Raw genomic sequence first — 20,114 nt, forward strand, 5'->3', positions numbered from 1 at the left:
GATGCCATTAACGAAGTCGATAACAGAGCTTTCTCGATAACCGATCGGAGGTTAATCGTATTATGGACCGGTACGATGCTGATTCGATTCTGGAAAATAATTAGTTTACACTTTAATACGTCGTAATTCTTTCTTTTCTTTCTTTTAAATTAACGTTTAAATTGAATATGTAAAAGACAATCGTGCTATCGTGATTCGAAAAATGTTATTTCTAAGTATGATACGATTAAGTATGTACTTACACTTATCGTTTTTTTTTTCTTCTTTCTTATTTTTCTTCACGAAACATCATTACGCCTTGATAGAAATAATACGTGATCGGTTGCGTCACGGTTGCTAAAAACAACACGTGTCCATTCACTCAAGGCGTTATTCGTAATCAACGTCGGTCACATGTTTGTTCTTATAAATGTATTTTTCGTAGTCAACGTGATCGTCCACTAGTAAGATATTAGATAGTATTCTAGAATTGGACGACTTATGCGAAAAGGGATACTTGGTAGGTGTCGAAAACGACAAATAAATGAATAAAATTTCTGTGAGAAACGATTTTTTTCTTCTTTTCCGTGTCATTCGTACAAATCTTTTCTTTATCTTTGTTTAAATTTTTACTTTGATATTTTATCATTTTGATACGGAATTTTATATGATTCGTTTCTCCTTATCAAGGAAATTCATGTTTTTTTTACGTGATGCCGTAAGCTTTTTGTGGGAAACGATGTTTCCAGGTAGGAGCGACGTGAAAAACACGTTTCGCAATATCTTACGATCCACGACTCGGCGTATGTTCTTGTTTTTCGTCTGTTTACTCGGACGAGTCGAGTCATTCTCGCTTTTAAAATAAATTTTCTTCTTTTTTTTTTATCCCAATATTCTTACGTTAAAAAAAATTTATCGCAACGAAGGTTTAATTAATTATTATTATACAAGAGAATGGATGAATATCTATCGCAAATTCCAGCTGTACGAGCCGTTTATCCCTCTATTCAGTTTTAAATAAATACACTTTTTTTTATATGATAATCACAAAAAAAAAAAAGAAAAAGAAAAAACGTAAAAGAAAAAAAGACATATCATAAGACATTATCGTTCGTATCATATCATATTGATTATACATAAGTTCTAACCATCATCACGGAAGACTGTCATCGTTACAAAAGAAGTACATCGATATGAAAGAAATTTTCGCTATCGATCCAGTGGCGAATCATCGCTGATTGTTCGTTCAGTGTGCAAATTTTCAAGCTCGTTTCACGTGATCGTGGATCGGGAGATGAAAATTAGCATCGAAGGAATAATTTATAACACGTATTATATACAAGTGCAGAAATGTCGATAGGTTTTGTTTATTGTTACTAACCACTCGTCGAAGTTGGTAGATCCGGTGATTCCCGGTTATCGTTTGAAAAATAGCATGAGGTCAAGCGTTTGTCGATAAACTTTGGTCATAACACGGGCTTCGATGTCAGCCGCAAAGTTCTCCCTGGTCCGGTTGTATCCGGAATGCCGATAACTCGACCCCGTTAGTGCGGTTCCCCACTGATTTTTCGCGATCCGGCTCCTTTCCCGGATCGCTGTTCTCGTCGTGTCTCGTCGCGGACAGCGAGCAGAAACTACAAAGTCGAGGGTCAACGAGCAATTCTCGATTACGGTTCGCTGTACCGAGGCTACCGCCAACACGACGTCGTTCGTTACGAGGTCGGACAATGCTGCGTGCACCGATCTCTCCTGATATCGAATTTATTTTCTACGAAAACGTAGAACGTATTTTATTTTCTCTCTTTTTTAATAATATCGCTAAGATTTTTCATAATTGGGAAAGGGAAAGGAATTGTCAATTGTGAAAAGGAAGAAAAAAAACATAATTAATATCCGAACATATATATATATATATATTTTTATAATAGAAATTACAAATTAATAATAAAAAAAAATTCATTATTTTAAAATTATGATTTCACATTCGATCTCGAAATATTCAATATAAAGAAGTTGAAGTTAGATCGTGCAAAAAGCACGATGTTTAAGCTTTATAATGGATCGAAGACGGTAAAATTTGAAAAATATATCATCTTTGTCTACAAGAAAGAATAAGGAAGAATTTGATGAAATATATCAATCGGAATTAATCTATCGATGTTAGAACTCGGTGAACTACAAGATCGCAATCGCGCGAGTATTTGGCTATACTCCACGATTACAATTTCGCATGGCACCGATGAAAAATAATTTATTCTATCGCGTCACGTGCGTAGCTAGTCGCGGTTGGTGCGAGTATCTGGTTCAAGGCAGTATTCTGCGTGCTCCACGGCTAGAAAAAAGCATGCTCCTCGTGCCTCGAACGTGATTTTTTTCTCGCGCCAATATCGTCTAGAATCATCGTACGAAACGTGTGCAATCCCAATGTTTTACAAGAAGGAAGAAAAATGATATGGAAGAGAATTGGTGGCCAGATTTTCCCGATGAAACGTGTTTCCTCACGTGTTGGGCGTTATACATCGCTTTTACAACACGTGATCATCGAGCGCGTCGTCATCATCGAGCGACATCTCTCTCCTCGTTAAAGGAACGTAAGCGCCGTCGGCCGTACATCGCAGTCGTGGTTGTGCCATATCGCAGCACGCATACCGGGTTATGAACGTCGCATCGTTCGAATCGTATCGTTGTCTCGTACGATCGATCGTCGATTATTCTTCTATTTTGGGAAATATTCGTTTTTTGACAACAGTATGAACGATTCTCTGTTGTTTGTTCGCGCTATATATCGTTAATCGTCATAATAGACCGTGAAGCGACGAACGCTTTTATTTCGAGTGGATAATAAAGTAACAACGTGCGTGAAGATTCGAACGTTAGTGACGAAAAGGGGGCGATATCGAGGCGCGTTTCTAGGAAACGCTTTGAACGTGCCACTTACAGAAATATTCTTGGATAGATATAGGATACAGTCTCTACTGTTTCTAATTAAATTGCTAAGAGGTCTTTTTATATCGAAGAACAATTCGAAGAAGTCGTTAGAGCGTGATACTTGGAAGAGGAATTACAGAAGAATACAACGTATCGTCTTTCGCGCGTTTTTCATTTTGGAACACGATGGTGACGCATAGCATGGACAACATTTTGAATATGCAATATTATCCTACGAACAGTCAAGTCGACGCGGTACCGCAATCATCGCCGTTGAGGAAGAGACGTTGTTTGAACAAAGAGGTGATATTTCTCTTTTTTCAATTGGTGATTTTTCTTTGAAATTGAAATTGAAATCGAGTATGTAGTAATACATATAATGACGTAGTGATGATAGGTGATAAACGAAAATTCTAAGATTTCAAGGGAAGGGAAAATGACGCAAAGTGACGACGTCCCTCTTAGATCTTTTATTATAAGCAAAAAATAACACAACGATAAAACATTATTAACTAATGTGAAAAACTTGTCAAATGCAAATTTAAAAACTTTTAACGATTGTAATATACGTTAAAATATTTTATCATTGAATTGAAACAAATATTAGAAAGTTTGCGATAATGACAACGGTATTATCAATATCGTATATCGATGTAATACTTTTTAATTATTTATACGTACTATATCGATATTGTGACAGTGCGATATTATCGTTTAATTGAGAGCACGATTAACACGTTATCGCGCGAAAATGATTGAAATTTCTAACGTGTTATTATTTTCCGTTACAGCAAGATCCAATGTCTCATAGGATCATCGAGAAACGAAGAAGAGATCGTATGAATAATTGTTTGGCCGATTTGAGCAGACTGATACCGGCCGAATATTTGAAGAAGGGTCGAGGAAGAGTAGAGAAGACAGAAATTATCGAAATGGCTATTCGGCATATGAAGCATCTTCAAGGTCTTCGACAAGGTATCGATCATATATACGATAAGATAGCGCATTAGAAATATTAATAAAAATTTATAAAAAAATTGCAGAATCGAAACATCCTGCCGTGACGTCGGTACACGCGATGCATCCCGAGGACAGCGTGGATAGTGTCTCGCATTCGACTGTCGCCTCTACCGCGGCGGAACACTACAGGCTGGGTTTCCAAGAGTGTTTAAGCGAAACCATGCATTTTCTCGTCGAGGTCGAGGGTTTTTTCGCCAGGGATTCTTTGTGCGTTCAACTGATCAATCATCTGCAACAACATTGCGAAAAAATCTTAGCAACTAGTGAGTTGGAAAATTATTGAAAAATAATAAAAATCGATGCAGTTTTTGAGAAAAGAAAAAAAAGAAAGGAAGGATCAGGCGATATTTACGATAATTGATGATTGCAGGTGACAGGCTCGGGTTTCCTCATCCCGAGATGCCTACGACGAACGGTGTCGCGAATGGTAGCGGTTATCCTCATACCAGCATTCCCACGATATGTCAGCCGAATGGTCATTCGGATCACGGCTCGAGTTCAGGCGTGAGTTCGTTCGGTGATCCGGAGCGTCCTTTGCGACCAACGATCGCGATCCCACCACCGGCGATCGTGAGCGACGATAGCAATCACAGCACGCATTCGCACAGTACGCCACCAAGCACCACCTGCAAACCTTCCAACTACAAGTTTAAGAGCTCTATCAAGCAAAGGTTTTCCGCGGAGAGGATAAAGTCTAGCCCACCACCTACCACCAGCATAGAGAAGCCATCTTCCTCTCACGGTGTGCCGATCTTTGCTCTGCACGATGCTGGATCTTACTACGTCCCGTTAACCGTCGAGGCTTCTCTGTTAAGGCCTCATCTGAATTTCATGTGGGACACCGGCCCAGACACGGTGCTCCATCCGGTCACGATATCGGTCAATTTCAACCATTCGAATCCGCCGGCATGGTCGCATCACCATAGTCCCACGCACCAACAACAGACATAAACCAGACAATGGCCAGGACCCGATGTTATGTCTCTCTCGTTCGTTCGTTCCAACCGTCGATATGTGTCGCTCATGTTCAAGATTCGCGTTTTCGAAGAGAACGATGTCGCTCTCGGTGGTGAGAACGAGCGACGACGCGCAAATCTGTCGTTATTTTCGTCGATCCGGGTAATGATCGATAACAATCATCGAATCGTCGAACGAATCGTATCAAAGTTTGTTGCGTTCGATCGATTCTTCGTAAACGAGGAAACGATCGTCGCATCGTCATCCCGATCATCATCTTTTTCTTTCCGGTTCTTTAGCTATTAAATAATATCCGAGGAACGTTGGTATAGCGTGTTTTACGAAAAAAAAAAAAAAAAAAAAAAAAACGAAGTTCGACGAGGATCATTTTTCCTTTCTTTCGTATATATATATATATATTTACCGAGGCTGTGGGTTGTCTTAGCATTTACGAGATATCGAGAGAAAGTGCGATGTAGAAGTATCGTTGGTAGAGATAGAGTATTAGGGCTTGATCGAAGCCCCGGGTTGCTTTAGCTTCGGTATGTTTTTTTTCTCTCCCCTCTTTCGTCGATGTCGTCGCAATCGAAACCCGTTTCTCTCTCTCTCTCTCTCTCTCTCTCATTTCCTTTTCCCTCTTCTCTCCTTTTCTCATCAACGCCAATCTCTGTTTCGTTTTATCTTCTTTTTTTTTTATCCTCTGTTTCGTTCTTTCCTTCGCTTTATTACTTTTTATTTTTCGGCTGGGCAAATGTGTCGCGCGATGAATTAAAAATCTCAAGTTTGGACCGTGTGATTAACATTGGACGACAAAAGTTCCATCGATGGAAACGCGTATCGTGTAAAAAAAATATCAAATTTCCGCACGAGTGTCGAAAGCGTGGATCGTCCGCAACACGTTCGATCGGCCGACGAAATTCCGAAATATTTTGAAGCTAGCCGACGAAAAGTGCCTACAATATTATTGAGTTACAAATTCCATTTACGTGATCGTTCCACGTGTGTGGAAGAAGAAAGTGATTTTCCTTTTCCGCGGATAATTTTGTGTCACGTTGTGATCGCGAAAGAAGATCGAGTTTGTTCGGCGTCCTGAAAAATGGGCCTCGACAATTAAAGACTGATCAAGACCTGCATTACACTAAATTCTTATAAGATCATTGCATTAAATATATATATATATTTATACATACTACGTCTAGTTGTAACGTTAACGAAGAATTTATGCGGAATAAATTATATTTACCATATATCATCTATCCCTTTTATCTTATCTGTTATAAATTATTCTCCTCCTCTTACGAATTTATCGATTGCTCGGATAAATGGATCGAATTTATTAATTGTTTCGATCCTATCTAAGAATTATAGAAAGAAATCAGAGGCGATGATGCTTTTCCATTTCTTATTATCATTATCGGAAAAACGTAGAAAATAAGAAATTTTCAATTTTACGAGATACAGACTATCGAACATTTAGCCAAAGCAATTTTCGATCAAGATTGAAATACGGGATATAAGATCGATCTTTGTATAAGGATGATTTCAGGAATTGGAGGAAATAAAGAAACAATGCGATTAAAATTTTTTTTTTATTACATCAACATAATACTGGCTAAGGGTCAAAACAATAGTAGAACGCGTCTATTAGGGGTACCGAGATTAACACAGGCAACTCGGAATGGAAACTCGCTCTCGAGACCAAGGAATCGAAATCGATCGAACCGATCTCCTCGATCGGGAGTAAGTTTCCCTCGAACCGCTAAAGGGATTGGGAGCACAGTCTAATGTTCCCTAACTAGAGATAAATACATTTCTTATACAAGTAATAAAATTATTCGCAGCGAGGCAACCAAGTCTTGGAACAAATCAGCCTTTAATGAATCCTTCGAAAAGAAATCGATTAAAAAGTCAGGGATGCGAGGCAGCAGCGGGAGCAACCAATTGCATGTGTCCAATTCTGAATCGCATCAGGTTCTTTGTGCCGGGTTTCTGATTGGTTAGGTATATGAGAGTGTATATATGTATGCATATATGTATATGCGCGCGCGCGCGCATGTATGTGTATGTGTATGTGTACAACATATGGGATGCATATACGCGTATTACGCATTCTCTTCGCGTTTCCCTCGTAAAAAGTGAGAAGAAAGCGTGGACAAGAGCGTTATCGAGTCGTGGTGCGAGAGCGGAATTTCTGCTGATCTCATGACCGGCCGCTGCCTCGTGTTTCGTTTCGCGCAATAAGCCGTGATAATCACACGATATCATCCCGTCTGTAGTCAACTGTTGGTAGTATATAATGTTGTTGTTGTTGTTGTTGTTGTTGTTGATACATTTAATTGAAAAACCTAACTACACAGAGTTCAAGGGAACTGAGTATTACGTTTTTTTTTTTTTTTCTTTTTTACTTTATATACGTTTATCATCTTTAAATGGTTGTTTACCTGTAATTGGACACATATTCGTCAATGTAAAGAATTAAGTAAAAACGTAAGAATCCACCTAGCATATGTGGGGTGTGCGCGGGGCATGGGTGAACTGAATGTGCAAATTCGGATAGATGCGCGGATTCAATACTACCGGATAATGTAACGGGGGTAAGCACAACATCTTTTCATTTTTTGTATTATTATTATTAGTCGAGTATGAGTTGAATGGAGCAGCCGCGGCACACTGCATCCTATCCAAGGACCTCCTCGCGGAGGAGACACTCGTCGGGCACCAGCCGGCGGACTGCGAGCTTCCGAGGAAGCTTGATGGTTACTTTTTCTTCTGGGCTTTCTCCGCGGCCTTTGTGACCTTGCCCTGGGTATCTTTAAAGGTGACACTCTATGAAACATAAGAAATTTTAACGTTAATATTTTTTTCCAAAATTTTTACAATTCGTGCATTTTATATCGACGATATCGATGGAAATTCTTTTCCATTGATATATTACGATATATTTCAAATGTTTATTTCATATCCAAATGCTCAAATTATCGGTGGCATCGTTAAATGCAGCGTATTCGTTCCTTCCAATTGATAAATTGCATGCTCCATCTATTTTTTATCACAATTGATGTTGCGTTATCATTTATTTACCAAATATTTCACATTATCGGACCAGGGTTGAACGTCGTTCTTTTTTTTATATCCTGATGGAGTATTTTCTATAAAGTTACGCAATATTTGGAAAAATAATTCATCTTTTAAATTTTAATCGTGCTAAAATTTCTTTGCTACAACTTCCTTCGAAATTCAAAAATATATTTACGAAATTTAAAAATATATTGGCGAAATATCAAAATTATTTTGAAAATTTATTTTTTATTTTTTTTTTTTGTATAGAAATAATTATTAAAATTGGAAATGTATTATTATAGATTGTAATTTTTCTTTCGTTTACGACAAATTGAAAAAATATTTTTGTATCGCGGAAATAAAGTTCTGATGGTTTACTATATCCGAAATTAGATTGCATAACAAGAGCGAAGAGATGTCAGAGGCCTGGAATAAAACGAGAAAAGTCATTATACTTTTGTCATATTGCCATGACATTTGAGTCATTGAAAATTACCAAATATCAAAGGTGAATACCGCATTATGACCTGTATCGATTAATCTTTCCAATTTTTTTCAAATTAATTATCACGAATCGATGAATTTCCAAAATTTTAAAAGTGTTTAGCGAATATTTTAAACGCGATTGAAAGCGCGAAAGATCTTTTATAAAGAAATGGAAAAATATTGTATTTACATCGATTTTAATTCATCGATGCGTGATACGTTGAAGTTAAAGAAAAGAAGTTAATGAAAAAAAGATGATGAACGCGGAGAAAACCGTACCTTAATGACGCCCACAGCGACAGTCTGACGCATGTCGCGAACCGCGAAGCGACCAAGCGGAGGGAATTCTTGGAAAGCTTCGACGCACATCGGTTTAGTAGGTTGCAACATTACGATCGCGGCATCTCCGCTCTTGATGCTCTTCGGATTCTCCTCGGTGGTCTTTCCGGTACGACGGTCGCATTTCTCCTTGATCTCCGCAAATTTGCAAGCGATATGAGCGGTGTGACAATCGAGCACCGGTGTATAACCGTTGCTGATCTGTCCAGGATGATTGAGGACGATCACCTGCGCTGTGAAATCGGCTGCCCCCCGTGGCGGTTGATTTTTCGAATCTCCCGCCACGTAACCACGCCTCAACTCTTTCACAGAAATGTTCTTCACGTTGAACCCAACGTTGTCCCCGGGTAACGCCTCCGTCAATGCCTCGTGATGCATCTCGACCGATTTTACTTCGGTGGTGAGCGCTGCTGGAGCGAATGTTACCAGCATACCTGTGTCCAAGATTCAAGATTAATGCGTGATTCGAACAAGCAAACTTTAATTAAAAATTAAGAAATTTCTTCGAATACTTTAAAGCGAAAAAATACGTGCGACGAATAATTAAAATTTCATAAATTTTCACAAATAAGGATCCAAGAAACGAAAGATTCCTCGATTCTCTGAGCTCACACGCTTAACATCGTTCTCAATATCGATCCATACCTGGTTTCAAAATACCGGTCTCCACCCGACCAACCGGTACAGTACCGATACCACCGATCTTATAAACGTCCTGAAGCGGTAAACGGAGAGCCTTATCGGTAGGTCTGGACGGCGGTAATATAGCGTCAAGGGCTTCGATCAGGGTCTTTCCATCAGCGTTACCATCTTTGCGCTCCACTTTCCATCCCTTGTACCACGGTGTCTTTGGCGAGGGTTCCAACATGTTATCGCCGTGCCATCCGGAGATCGGCACAAACGCAACCGAGGCTGTATTATAACCGATCTTTTTGATGTACGATGACACCTCTTTCTTAATTTCTTCGAAACGAGCCTCCGAATATGGGGGATCGGTCATGTCCATCTTGTTCACTCCAACGATCAACTGCTTAACCCCAAGCGTGAACGCTAGCAAAGCGTGTTCGCGCGTCTGTCCGTTCTTCGAGATACCAGCTTCGAATTCACCTATACCAGCCGCGACTATTAACACGGCACAATCGGCTTGACTCGTTCCGGTGATCATATTTTTGATGAAATCGCGATGCCCAGGCGCGTCGATGATCGTCACGTAATATTTCGCAGTCTCGAACTTCCACAGGGCGATATCGATCGTGATACCACGCTCGCGTTCAGCCTTTAGCTTGTCCAATACCCAGGCGTACTTGAACGAGCCCTTGCCCATTTCTTGAGCCTCCTTCTCGAACTTTTCGATGGTACGCTTGTCGATGCCACCGCATTTGTAAATCAGATGACCGGTAGTCGTCGACTTGCCCGAATCAACGTGACCGATCACCACGATGTTTATATGAATCTTCTCCTTACCCATGTCGACGCTCTAGCTACCTGCAAAATTTACCACCTACGTGAATACACGGTTTTCGCTATCGATTTCTGCCTCCCTTCGCATCGTGGAAACGAGATTAGGTGTCGCGCGCGATATTCTTTTCACCATGTTAATACTTTTGATTATGAGAGAGAGAGAGAGAGAGAGAGAGAGAGAGAGAGAGAGAGAGAGAGAGAGAGAGAGAGAGAGAGAGAGAAGAAACTTTAACGATATTTTATCCGTATAAAAATAATTATTTTTTTTTTTTTTTTTTTTTTAATACACCTTTACTTTAAACTTTTAAGATTTTTACTCTCGATTACAACTTTCTTTTGACACGATATAAATAAAGCTTGACCACCGTCGACCAAAGATAGACCCCAGATGCACGTATATGTTTTAATCGATAGTTCATTTTAAATTAATTTTATACCGATTCCTTCGAAATTTGAAATTCTAACGTAACCATTATTTTTACACTAATTTCACATACTAAATATCATTTTTTAAATACGTATCATTGATTCATTTTATTATGTAGCCCAATTTTTATGACTGAACGCGGAGCAAAAGAGAGAAATCACTCTCTGGATTCACCGAATTAATCCATCTCGTGTACATCTCTGTTCATTTACGTATAATTGACGGTGTATGTCATTAATGATTGATTGGAATTCGATATCACGGAAATTATTCGTTATTCGCATGGGAATACGTCGAAACATTGATTCGCGACCAACCAACCAGCCGTACGGATCACGGCTGATCGTACGCTTGCTTATACTACTAGCATACCAAATATTCCAGATGGTCGGCAACAGTTTTTCGTTAACTTGCGTGATCGTAATTGTCTCAATTCTGTGTTTCATTTTGTCACACGATAGAAATATTATATCTTAAAATTAAATCGCTATAACATTTATGAAAATAATATTAAACAATTGAACGTGATAAACAATTAATACGTATCTCTATTGAGAATTTAATTCAATAATAAGAATATATAAAGTGTTGCATAAATTTATCATTTAATAAAATCTATTAAAGGATTTTTTTTCTATGATAATTTATCTTCTTTTTATAAATGCAATAGTATGTACAATACGATAAACTCGAAATTACAGTCTTCTTTTTTTCAGCTCATGATTTTAAGTCACAAGAAATATTATTTGTATTCATTGAAAAAAGTACTCAAATATCAGTTACGTAACAAACGTTTCTTGCGTTGACACGTTTATGTGTACGCTTCACACAGTGACAAGGAGCTGTATCGATTGCTCGAATTCAACGAATCATGTAGCTATTTAGAATAATAATTTGCGTTCAATGAATGTATGAAATTAAGCTTGTAAAACATTCATTATGATTTGAAATTTATCAAATTGAAAATTTATCTAAATGATATCTGAGAAGGTTGGATAAATTAAATATATCTAATAATAATTTAGATGAAATACATAAGAAAAAAAATATCGAAAAGATATTATATGAAACAAATTCTAAAATTGAAAAAATTTCGATTCGATCGTTAAATTTTTAAATTACACGAAAATTTGAAGTTAGATACAATTTTTTTTAAAACTTATACGAGATACTTCGTTTCGTATTATAAACATTCTAAAAAAAATTGCTTCGTTGACTTTATCCTATCTTCGCTTCGTTGCGTAAAAGATTGTTGATAAAGACTTATAAATTGAATAGCAACCCTTCAAGAACACACTTCCTATGCTGTAACTATCTTTCTCCAATGAGCAAAATCGAAATTATTAATTTTTTCCATTAAATTTCAAATATTCACTTTACGATCCATTACATTTCGTTAATATTAACACTTTCTATAAAATAATTTAACAAAACGATCGAATCTTAATAATTTTTGTTAAAAATATATTATTAGATACAAATATTTGATTATTAAAAAAAAAAACGAGTGAAGTTTCGTTGAGTATGATCGATAGACTGCGTAACACTTTTTTCTTCAAGATAAATACTCGATCGCGATGGGCAGTCACGATTACTCGATCGGATTATAATCTGATTCCTCCCGGATTATTGCTTACATCACTTCGTAATTGCTCGTTCGAATAGAGTTCGTTGCACGTTATCGACTATCGAAGGAACAATTAATATTTACGTGTCAACGGAGGCTAGCTGGCGAACCGCGAAGGGTATTGATTCGACGAAAGGGCCCCATGCGGGCCACATCGAAAATACCATCGGTACGAGTATGCGCGCTTATTCACTCGAGTCCTAACTGAAAAAAAAAAAAAAAGATCAGATTCTCTTTCTGTTTTAATTTTCACTCGACGAAAAATAGATTCTCGCGATCCAATCCTCACTTTCGATCGATATTATTTCAAATTCTATTATTTATCGTTATCACTTTTTTCTTTTAAATTATTATATTATATTATTTTTTCTTCTTTCACATTTTCACTTTTCCCACAAATTTTAGATAGAATAAAACTCGAACGACTCAACGATCCCGCAGAATCACGCTAATGAAGCGCACACGTTCGATAGCGTGCAACGATTCGCATACGCCGGCCTCTTCTAATAATAGTCGGAGCGACCGAGCGAAGCAGCCATTTCGCGACCAACAATTTCAAGCTCGCGATTCTTGCATCGCCTATCGAACTACTTCAAACATTCGAGAATTTCTCGAAAGAATTACACGATTCATCGATCCCAATTTCTTCATCGTAGAATCGTATACATTTCGCGACATTTCGACACGCAACTCGTATGATGCAACTGCTGTTGTTCGGGGGTAAAGAGGTTAAGGCGAGATGAAATAGCCGGTCCACTGTTAAAACGAATTCTTATACGCTTACCTATTTCCCAACAGAATTTTGGAAAATTGAACACAAAGTAAAAAGATTAGTGATGATTCGATCTAGTCTTGTAAACACGAATCAAACTAGTGCAATATCGTCGCGCAACGATCGCCTTCGACCGCTCGCGTAATGGCCGCGGTAACCAACTAGTGGCGCACTTCTCGCCAAGTCCCCGGTCCTCGCCTACTGCTACTCTACCCAACCGACTATTTCTTTCTACCAATATCCTTGATTATAAAATCATGTACACGGAACGAATCAACTGGAAAAATATCGAATTGATTGATTACTGGTGAAATAACGCGAAATATATGCACAGGGCGGATTTGCACCGAATCAATATGTCGGCAAGCGGCCGGCTCTGATCAACTTCCGCGTTGCTCTCTTATAGGATATTCTATTCCAGGTTCAAGATGAATCTCTAGTGCGTCGCGTTATCTCGTAAAATCGTTTCGACCAAAGTTGAATTGGTATGACTTTACTCACCGGTATCGACGGGATGGAGAGGCTGGAAAATCCGCGTGGTATCGCACGTATTTCCGTGGTCGCTTCTAGCCACTAGGACGGGACACGGTGACAGAGAGAGTTGCAGAAGGAGAGAAGGAGAAAGGGCGAGAGGAGAGCGAGAGGAGGAAGCTGGGGTGAAATCGCAGTGTCATCTGCTGGCGTAGCCTCTGGCCAAGGGTGAAAAGCGCATGTGCTATCGGGATAGACGATGGTGGTCCGCAAACCCGATTGGACGGGCCAGTCTCGACCGTCTATTTTTCCCCAAACCTACCGTAGCGTTGCACGGTCTTGACCGATGATGCATCCGTGAGAATGTAGATTTCTGAACAGTCGGATGAAACCTCGGTCGGTGTATTACAACCGAGCGGCCGAGCGTATGCTTGCGACCTCTCGCGACGGATGCAATCTTCTTCTAGATTGACGAACGCGTATATTTGCTCGAACGATTGTTCAAGACGTTGACCCTCTTTCTACAACTTTTTCTCGATGGTGTCAGATTAGTTTTAATAAGCATGGTGAATCTTACTTCGAATTTTTATTTCGTTTATTATTCTCGTATATTTTAATATTTTCTTATTTTTATTTGTTTTTTTTCTTAATATAACATATTTGTTACTTTGCATTATTAATTTTTCATTTTCTATTTAATATATATATATATATATATACATTTTTTCATTTTAACCTAATTTTCATCAAATATATCATTAATTTTTTATTTAACAATTTTCTGTAGATTTTGAAGAATGTTTTATCGATCATCCTTTAGATTAATTCCTGATCTAACGAATAATTATTCGAAGATTATATAATGATTCATGTTGTGTATATTATGTCGAATAATAAATTATATTGTACAATTTGTGCGGTTTCAATCTTGTTGATGTTCATTTGATAATGCAAGATGTGAATTGGATCAAGTGAAATGAAGAAAGTATGATTTTTTATTCTTACTATTTAATGATTGATCATTATGATTATGATTCTTGCATTTATAAAAAATTAACTTAACAAATATTTATTATAATTATAAAGAAGAGAAAAGATTATTAAATGATTATAATATAATATCTAATATGAAAAAAATGACAAAGATATAATATTATATAGTTCGATCACTTACAAAGTTCAATTTCAAAATTTCTATCTATTAAAAAATCGTATCCTTAGCAATTTTTGATATTCCTGGCTATGTGATTTCATTAGCCATTATTTGACACTTTTACTAATTTCAGATTTTAGTTTGATGTAATCCTAAAAATAATTTAAAAACTAAAAAATAACTATCTTCGGACTTAAAAATACTATATTATCATAATATTCTAAATAAGAAGAATAGAATATAGCTTAGAATATAGAATATACGCTGGAGAATATAAAATTAGGAAATTTAGACGATGAGGAACAGATGTTTTTAAGTATTCACATTAAGAGATTTTCAAGAAAGAATCGTAAGATTTGTAAAATCTCGATCTGTGAATTCTTGGAATACCGATATTAATAGTGAAGAAATAAGAAATAGAGAAATTGGACGGATTTAATTTTTAAGAATTATGATATATTTAATAAGTATTGATATTAATTTTAAAAATTGGAATTTTAATTTTATTATTTTCAAATAATGTTATTTTCTTTTGCAAATATTCAATTTTCAAAATATAAACACATGGAGTTAATTCTTAAATTTATCTATGAAAAATCGTCTATCCTATCGCGATAAAAATATTCCGTACAATCAACTTTATCAACGAATTTCTAACTTGCCTACGATGGATATAACTTGTTAAAAATCATTTGCATCATCAACACGGAATCGAATCGATCTTAAGAGTTGACGCAAGCGCCAAAGGGGGTGGCATACGCCGCGCCCCTGCTTCGAGACTGGTAAATTTCACCAAAACAAATCAGTGAGCATGGATGCTAGGAACGAGTAGCTGTTAGAGATTCATCGTTCTTCTCTTTCCCTTTACATCATTCATCGATAGCGATTTAGTCAACATGAGTCCTGGACTTGGACACGACCCTCTTCCCTCGTATAATATCACCGCATTAGGTAAAATTTAACGCTATATTCGTTTTCCTTAATTTTTGTAATCTGTGATTATTAAAGTGTACAAGTTTTTTAAAACACAATTTTGTTTTTTTTTTTTTGCACTATTTTCAGGTAACACGGCATTATGTTTATGGCAGCAACCGCAGCATATATTATTTCAATTGGCGAATTTTTGCTTTGTGTTGTCATATTCGGCGCCCTCCTCTAGAAAAGGGATATTATTCATGCATTCTGTTTTAATAATAGGTAAGTTGATTTATTATTCTTTCAACGACTAGTGAAAGTTTTTACAGGTATTTAGAATTTAAATTAAATAACATTTCATTTTTCGAATTCATTTGTTTTAGGTTTTATGTTATTATCTGGTTGGGCATGGCACGTGATTTGCGCACCGGATATTTTCTCTTGGAATTTTAGTTTCTTGGTGCTAAACATCGGTCAATTGGTTTATATCGTTTATCAAATGAGACCGGTCCGTTTCGATCCTGAATTAGAGGAAGCGTATCATACGCTTTTCTATCCCTTTAAAGTGAGTACTTTAAAAAGTGAATATACTAAAAAACAATGATTACACACGCGATTCAACTCCAACTTCAACTTAATCTTTCGCGTGTCTGTAGATTATTATCGAACGTTTTTTTAACGTAAAATTGTTGTTTTCCTGTTGTTAATTCAAATGCGACAAAAGTTTTTAAATATTATTCTCGTAACAAAATAATATTTATGATGTACATTTGTAATGGGAGAACATCGTAAACATTGGCTGTATAAAATGAAATTTCAAAGGAAAGAAAGTTTATAAGGAATCATTGCATCATTCAATGATTATAAATAAAAGTTGGTTGACGTTTCTTTTAAAAATAGGTATCTCGGCTGCAATTTAAAAGATTGGTATCTCCAGAATTTGCATCGATAATGTCTTTGCACGCTGGTGAAGCGTACGCAATGCAAAATTTAACGCGTACCGACAGATTGGGATTATTGTTGAGCGGCAAAGTGAATGTTCTTAGTGATTCGAATTTCTTACATCCTATTCTGCCTTGCGAATTTTTAGATTCACCGGAATTCGAAAGTTCTCGAGCATCTGTCGATGACAAATTTAAGGTAAATAAAAAATTGAAAAAAAGTAGGATATTATTTGAAATAGTTGTAATTTAATTGTTCTTTAGGTGACGATTGTTGCCGCAAGCTCGTGTAGATATTTATATTGGCAAAGATCTGCATTAGAATATCTTTTAGTAAAAGAAGCATATCTCGCGACAGTTTTAACAACGCTGGTTGCCAGAGACATCGCAACAAAATTGTACGCTATGAACAATAAGGTAACAGTAGTTACTAATTATCGAAATTGTTAATATTTTTTTCATCTACAATCGAATCGAATCAAAGATTATCGCCTCGAGAACATCTCGTTCTCAGCCTAATTTTTGGTTAGATTGTTACAGATAAAGGATCACATTTGGATATAAGACTTCCAACGATCAGTGCAGGATTAACGATAAGCGGCGAATATAGAAGTCCAAAAGCATCCAGTCAAACATTGATTCGTAGAAAAGAATCATCTTCCGATAATGGTAATTCTTTTATATTGAAGAAAGAATTTTTAATTGAAGAAAGGAAAAATAATAATTTGTAAATATGTTCCTTTTTATTAATAATCTATAATTATCTAAATAATTAATAATTTTCGCAGGTATTTCTAATTTAAAAGATCATCCAGCAAATAATCTGTCGAAGAAAGGAGTACCAAACATGGAACCTCTTCCTGAAATGCCATCCTGTGACGATTTGGCATCAAGTGGTGTGGAAAGTTGGTTAGATTCATCGAGCAAGTATCACAGTTGCGAGATTGTGGACGAAGAATAGCAGGAAGCTTCCTTAACGCCGGACACATTTTACGAAGAAGACAGCGATTAGTGTCCGCGTTAAGGTATTGCATATTAAAATGAACACTTTAATATTTTTAACAAAAATTATACAGAAACAACAATTCGATCTATATAAAAAAAAAACTCTTTTTTAAATTATTCAAAAATTATTCAAAAGTGCTGTTTATTACTTCTTTGGATCTGTGAACGATACGAATGAACAAATTAATCAATTTGACAAACGAAACATTTTTCACTTATAAAATCTGGAAATCTTTTCATAACATTTTCAAAGAAATGCCGTTTCATTTGCACAAATATAGCTTGAAACAAATAAATTATATTTTACTTCATATAACAATATATAATTATATTAAGTAGATAAAACTATTTAAAGTTGTAGTATGAAAGAAAAAAAAATCATAGATAGCCTAAGTGAATGAACACCAAGTGGAATAAAGATATAATCTCTAATTCGTAAAACGAACGGATCCTATAATGTTTACTCGAACAATAAAAGTGGGTCTACATTTACTGTATATCAAATCATGTGGATGGAAAGTGTTGCCTATTAAAATATAATATGTTAAGATACACCCACCTTAAGACGCATCGAAATCTCAGGTGTAGTGTTCAAAATGCATTTTTATGAAATTTATGAAATTTAATAAATTGACGTACGTGTTATAATTTCATTTATTTTTAAAATGAATTTTCAAGAAGCGTTTTCACGTAAATTTTTTAAATTTCAAATATATGTAAGTTACAATTTTGCGAAATAATATTAAGATACCGCGAATATGGATGTAACTATCGTGATATTAATTAACAACCTTGTTAATCCATAATCCATTGTGGCTACACAATTAACATAACGATCAAGCAACTACAGTTAATTGCGTTTAAGTGCTTATTATATAATAAGATATATAAAGATAAATTATTATCATTTAATTATATCGCGCGATAAAGATTGAGAGTTTATAACTGTTCCTTAGATAAATGCACGAATTATTTTATAAACAAAATTTTCTACTAATTAGGAGCTTTCGTAGATCACTGTACAAATCGTTTGTTTTTGTCTATCATTAATGTATGTTGTATAATATGGTGAATATTTTTTATAGGAGATATTTGTTTGCGAAATTCATATACACATATAGTTAGAATTTTATAGCGATTTTAAAGTGTAATTGTACGTATTGCACATATATATATATATATAAAACAAGTGGAAAAATGTTAATACAAATTGTTGCAATTAAGATTAAGCGATTATACATATGTACAAGGATAAATGCACGAAGGGCTTTGTATTTTATAATGCACAAATTTATATAGAATGCATAAGTGCATATTGTATACAATCCTATATAAGAAAGATATTTTATTTATCTTTAATGTTTTTTTTTTAAATATTTTTTTTTTATTGCATTTTATCGTTCGACAAAAAATTTATTTTTAGGATTTTGTTAAGATTTTTATGTTTTCTTTCAAATTCTACGAGATATAGATTACTATTGAAGGTACTATTTATTGTGAATTTTTTATTAAAAATGTTTACTCGATTTTATAATATCTGCGTGTTTGTAATTTATATGCTAAACTATATAAATAATTAATAAGAGCAGGGTCTGATGTATATATATATATTGTTAATTTTGCACACAATGTAGCATCACACTGATGGCAATATGGAGGAACGATCGATATGATCGAGATAGTTTGTAGTATTTAAATACGTGTTTTGTACAAATTTTAATTACTGTTTTCTTGTTGTCAATGAATACAATGAATGAGAACGAAAATTTGTAATGATTATTTATCGTCATTAATCATTCATCCGTTTCAATCTTTGTTTCTAATTAAAAAAAAATGTACGTGATCAATCTGAAAAAAAAATAATTGCATCGAAATTAATTTTTTAACTAACACGATTAGTAAAAGTTATCTATTTCACTTTTATAATGTTTTTTTAATGTTTCTATAAGAAATAGAATTTCTAAATCATCGTCACGTTCATCAATTACAAAATAATATAACAATGAGAAATATTTATTATTTTATTGGATATATATAACTACGTTATATATATTCATTTTTTTCTATTTCCAAATGCAATTGTCAATAAATTGCAACATATATTTTCTTCGATCGAATCGAATAAAAACAAGTGAAAGTAATAAATTATTATCATTTGTTTACAAAAATTTATTCACTTGGAAAAGATTAAATAGATTAACAAAAATGATGATAGGTAATTAATATTTAGTTTCGTTATCTTTTCTCTTTATTTTGTCCGATAATGTACTATTATTTAATTTAAGTTTTTAATTTAATTATTTTTTTAATTTAACTATTGTCAAAATATCTTGAAATAGCAGGAATAGTTGAATAGGACCTCGAGCGGAAGAAGATTTATCTTAATGGCGAAATATATTGGTTGAGCCATCCGTAAATGTACTAGCAATGGAATTTATTGAAATAGCTCAATTATAGCATCTTCGATTTTACGAATATCGGGAGAAAATTTACGATTCATTGCACATTTTATTATCCATCTATTGAAACATAATTTAGAACATCAGATATGCAATTTATTTTTCTATTTCTCG

The 20,114-nt window shown here is 35.3% G+C and overlaps 3 protein-coding genes across 7 annotated transcripts in view; 2 read left to right on the forward strand and 1 right to left on the reverse strand.

Annotated features, from left to right (window-relative positions):
* Positions 1 to 6,131, forward strand: part of LOC122721095 (transcription factor cwo) — a 33,569-nt gene extending 27,438 nt beyond the window's left edge. The window contains exons 1-4 of one of the 2 annotated variants that reach the window (XM_043948368.1): positions 2,320 to 3,210; positions 3,699 to 3,882; positions 3,951 to 4,190; positions 4,298 to 6,131. In XM_043948368.1, coding sequence (XP_043804303.1) covers positions 3,094 to 3,210; positions 3,699 to 3,882; positions 3,951 to 4,190; positions 4,298 to 4,878 — 1,122 coding nt within the window. In that variant the 5' untranslated portion in view covers positions 2,320 to 3,093 and the 3' untranslated portion in view covers positions 4,879 to 6,131. Of the gene's footprint in view, positions 1 to 2,319; positions 3,211 to 3,698; positions 3,883 to 3,950; positions 4,191 to 4,297 lie in introns of those variants that run through there. The other variant, XM_043948367.1, reaches the window with a different exon arrangement.
* Positions 6,132 to 6,459: 328 nt separating this feature from the next.
* On the reverse strand, positions 6,460 to 13,703 carry LOC122721094 (elongation factor 1-alpha). Of its 4 annotated transcripts, none has more exons than XM_043948363.1 (4): positions 13,558 to 13,703; positions 9,415 to 10,254; positions 8,710 to 9,203; positions 6,460 to 7,710 (listed from the first exon to the last, which is right to left on the reverse strand). In XM_043948363.1, the coding sequence occupies exons 2-4, from the start codon at positions 10,235 to 10,237 to the stop codon at positions 7,642 to 7,644; spliced, it is 1,386 nt and encodes a 461-aa protein (XP_043804298.1). In that variant the 5' UTR covers positions 10,238 to 10,254; positions 13,558 to 13,703; the 3' UTR covers positions 6,460 to 7,641. The 4 variants fall into 4 exon arrangements, with proteins under 4 accessions (XP_043804298.1, XP_043804299.1, XP_043804300.1 ...); XM_043948364.1 differs by lacking the exon at positions 13,558 to 13,703 and adding an exon at positions 13,069 to 13,349; XM_043948365.1 differs by lacking the exon at positions 13,558 to 13,703 and adding an exon at positions 12,369 to 12,719.
* Positions 13,704 to 15,268: 1,565 nt separating this feature from the next.
* LOC122720975 (popeye domain-containing protein 3-like) lies at positions 15,269 to 18,820 on the forward strand. Its single transcript, XM_043948134.1, has 7 exons — positions 15,269 to 15,631; positions 15,743 to 15,877; positions 15,979 to 16,160; positions 16,496 to 16,735; positions 16,801 to 16,953; positions 17,067 to 17,205; positions 17,325 to 18,820. Exons 1-7 carry the CDS (start codon positions 15,577 to 15,579, stop codon positions 17,495 to 17,497), a joined length of 1,077 nt encoding a protein of 358 aa, XP_043804069.1. The 5' UTR covers positions 15,269 to 15,576; the 3' UTR covers positions 17,498 to 18,820.
* Positions 18,821 to 20,114: the final 1,294 nt, after the last annotated feature.

This window comes from Apis laboriosa, unplaced genomic scaffold (genome assembly GCF_014066325.1).
Source record: "Apis laboriosa isolate Shangri-la unplaced genomic scaffold, ASM1406632v1 scaffold13_cov153, whole genome shotgun sequence".
Taxonomy (NCBI): domain Eukaryota; kingdom Metazoa; phylum Arthropoda; class Insecta; order Hymenoptera; family Apidae; genus Apis; species Apis laboriosa.

What these genes read in the sequence shown, in the direction of transcription:
- LOC122721094 (XM_043948363.1), bottom strand. Translation starts at nt 10,237, where the DNA reads ATGGGTAAGGAGAAGATTCATATAAACATCGTGGTGATCGGTCACGTT. An exon ending in GACCGGTATTTTGAAACCAG is followed by an intron (nt 9,204 to 9,414) that starts GTATGGATCGAT and finishes TCTTGGACACAG; the next exon opens with GTATGCTGGTAACATTCGCT. An exon ending in TCGCTGTGGGCGTCATTAAG is followed by an intron (nt 7,711 to 8,709) that starts GTACGGTTTTCT and finishes TATGTTTCATAG; the next exon opens with AGTGTCACCTTTAAAGATAC.
- LOC122720975 (XM_043948134.1), top strand. Translation starts at nt 15,577, where the DNA reads ATGAGTCCTGGACTTGGACACGACCCTCTTCCCTCGTATAATATCACC. An exon ending in GTATAATATCACCGCATTAG is followed by an intron (nt 15,632 to 15,742) that starts GTAAAATTTAAC and finishes CACTATTTTCAG; the next exon opens with GTAACACGGCATTATGTTTA. An exon ending in TGTACGCTATGAACAATAAG is followed by an intron (nt 16,954 to 17,066) that starts GTAACAGTAGTT and finishes ATTTTTGGTTAG; the next exon opens with ATTGTTACAGATAAAGGATC.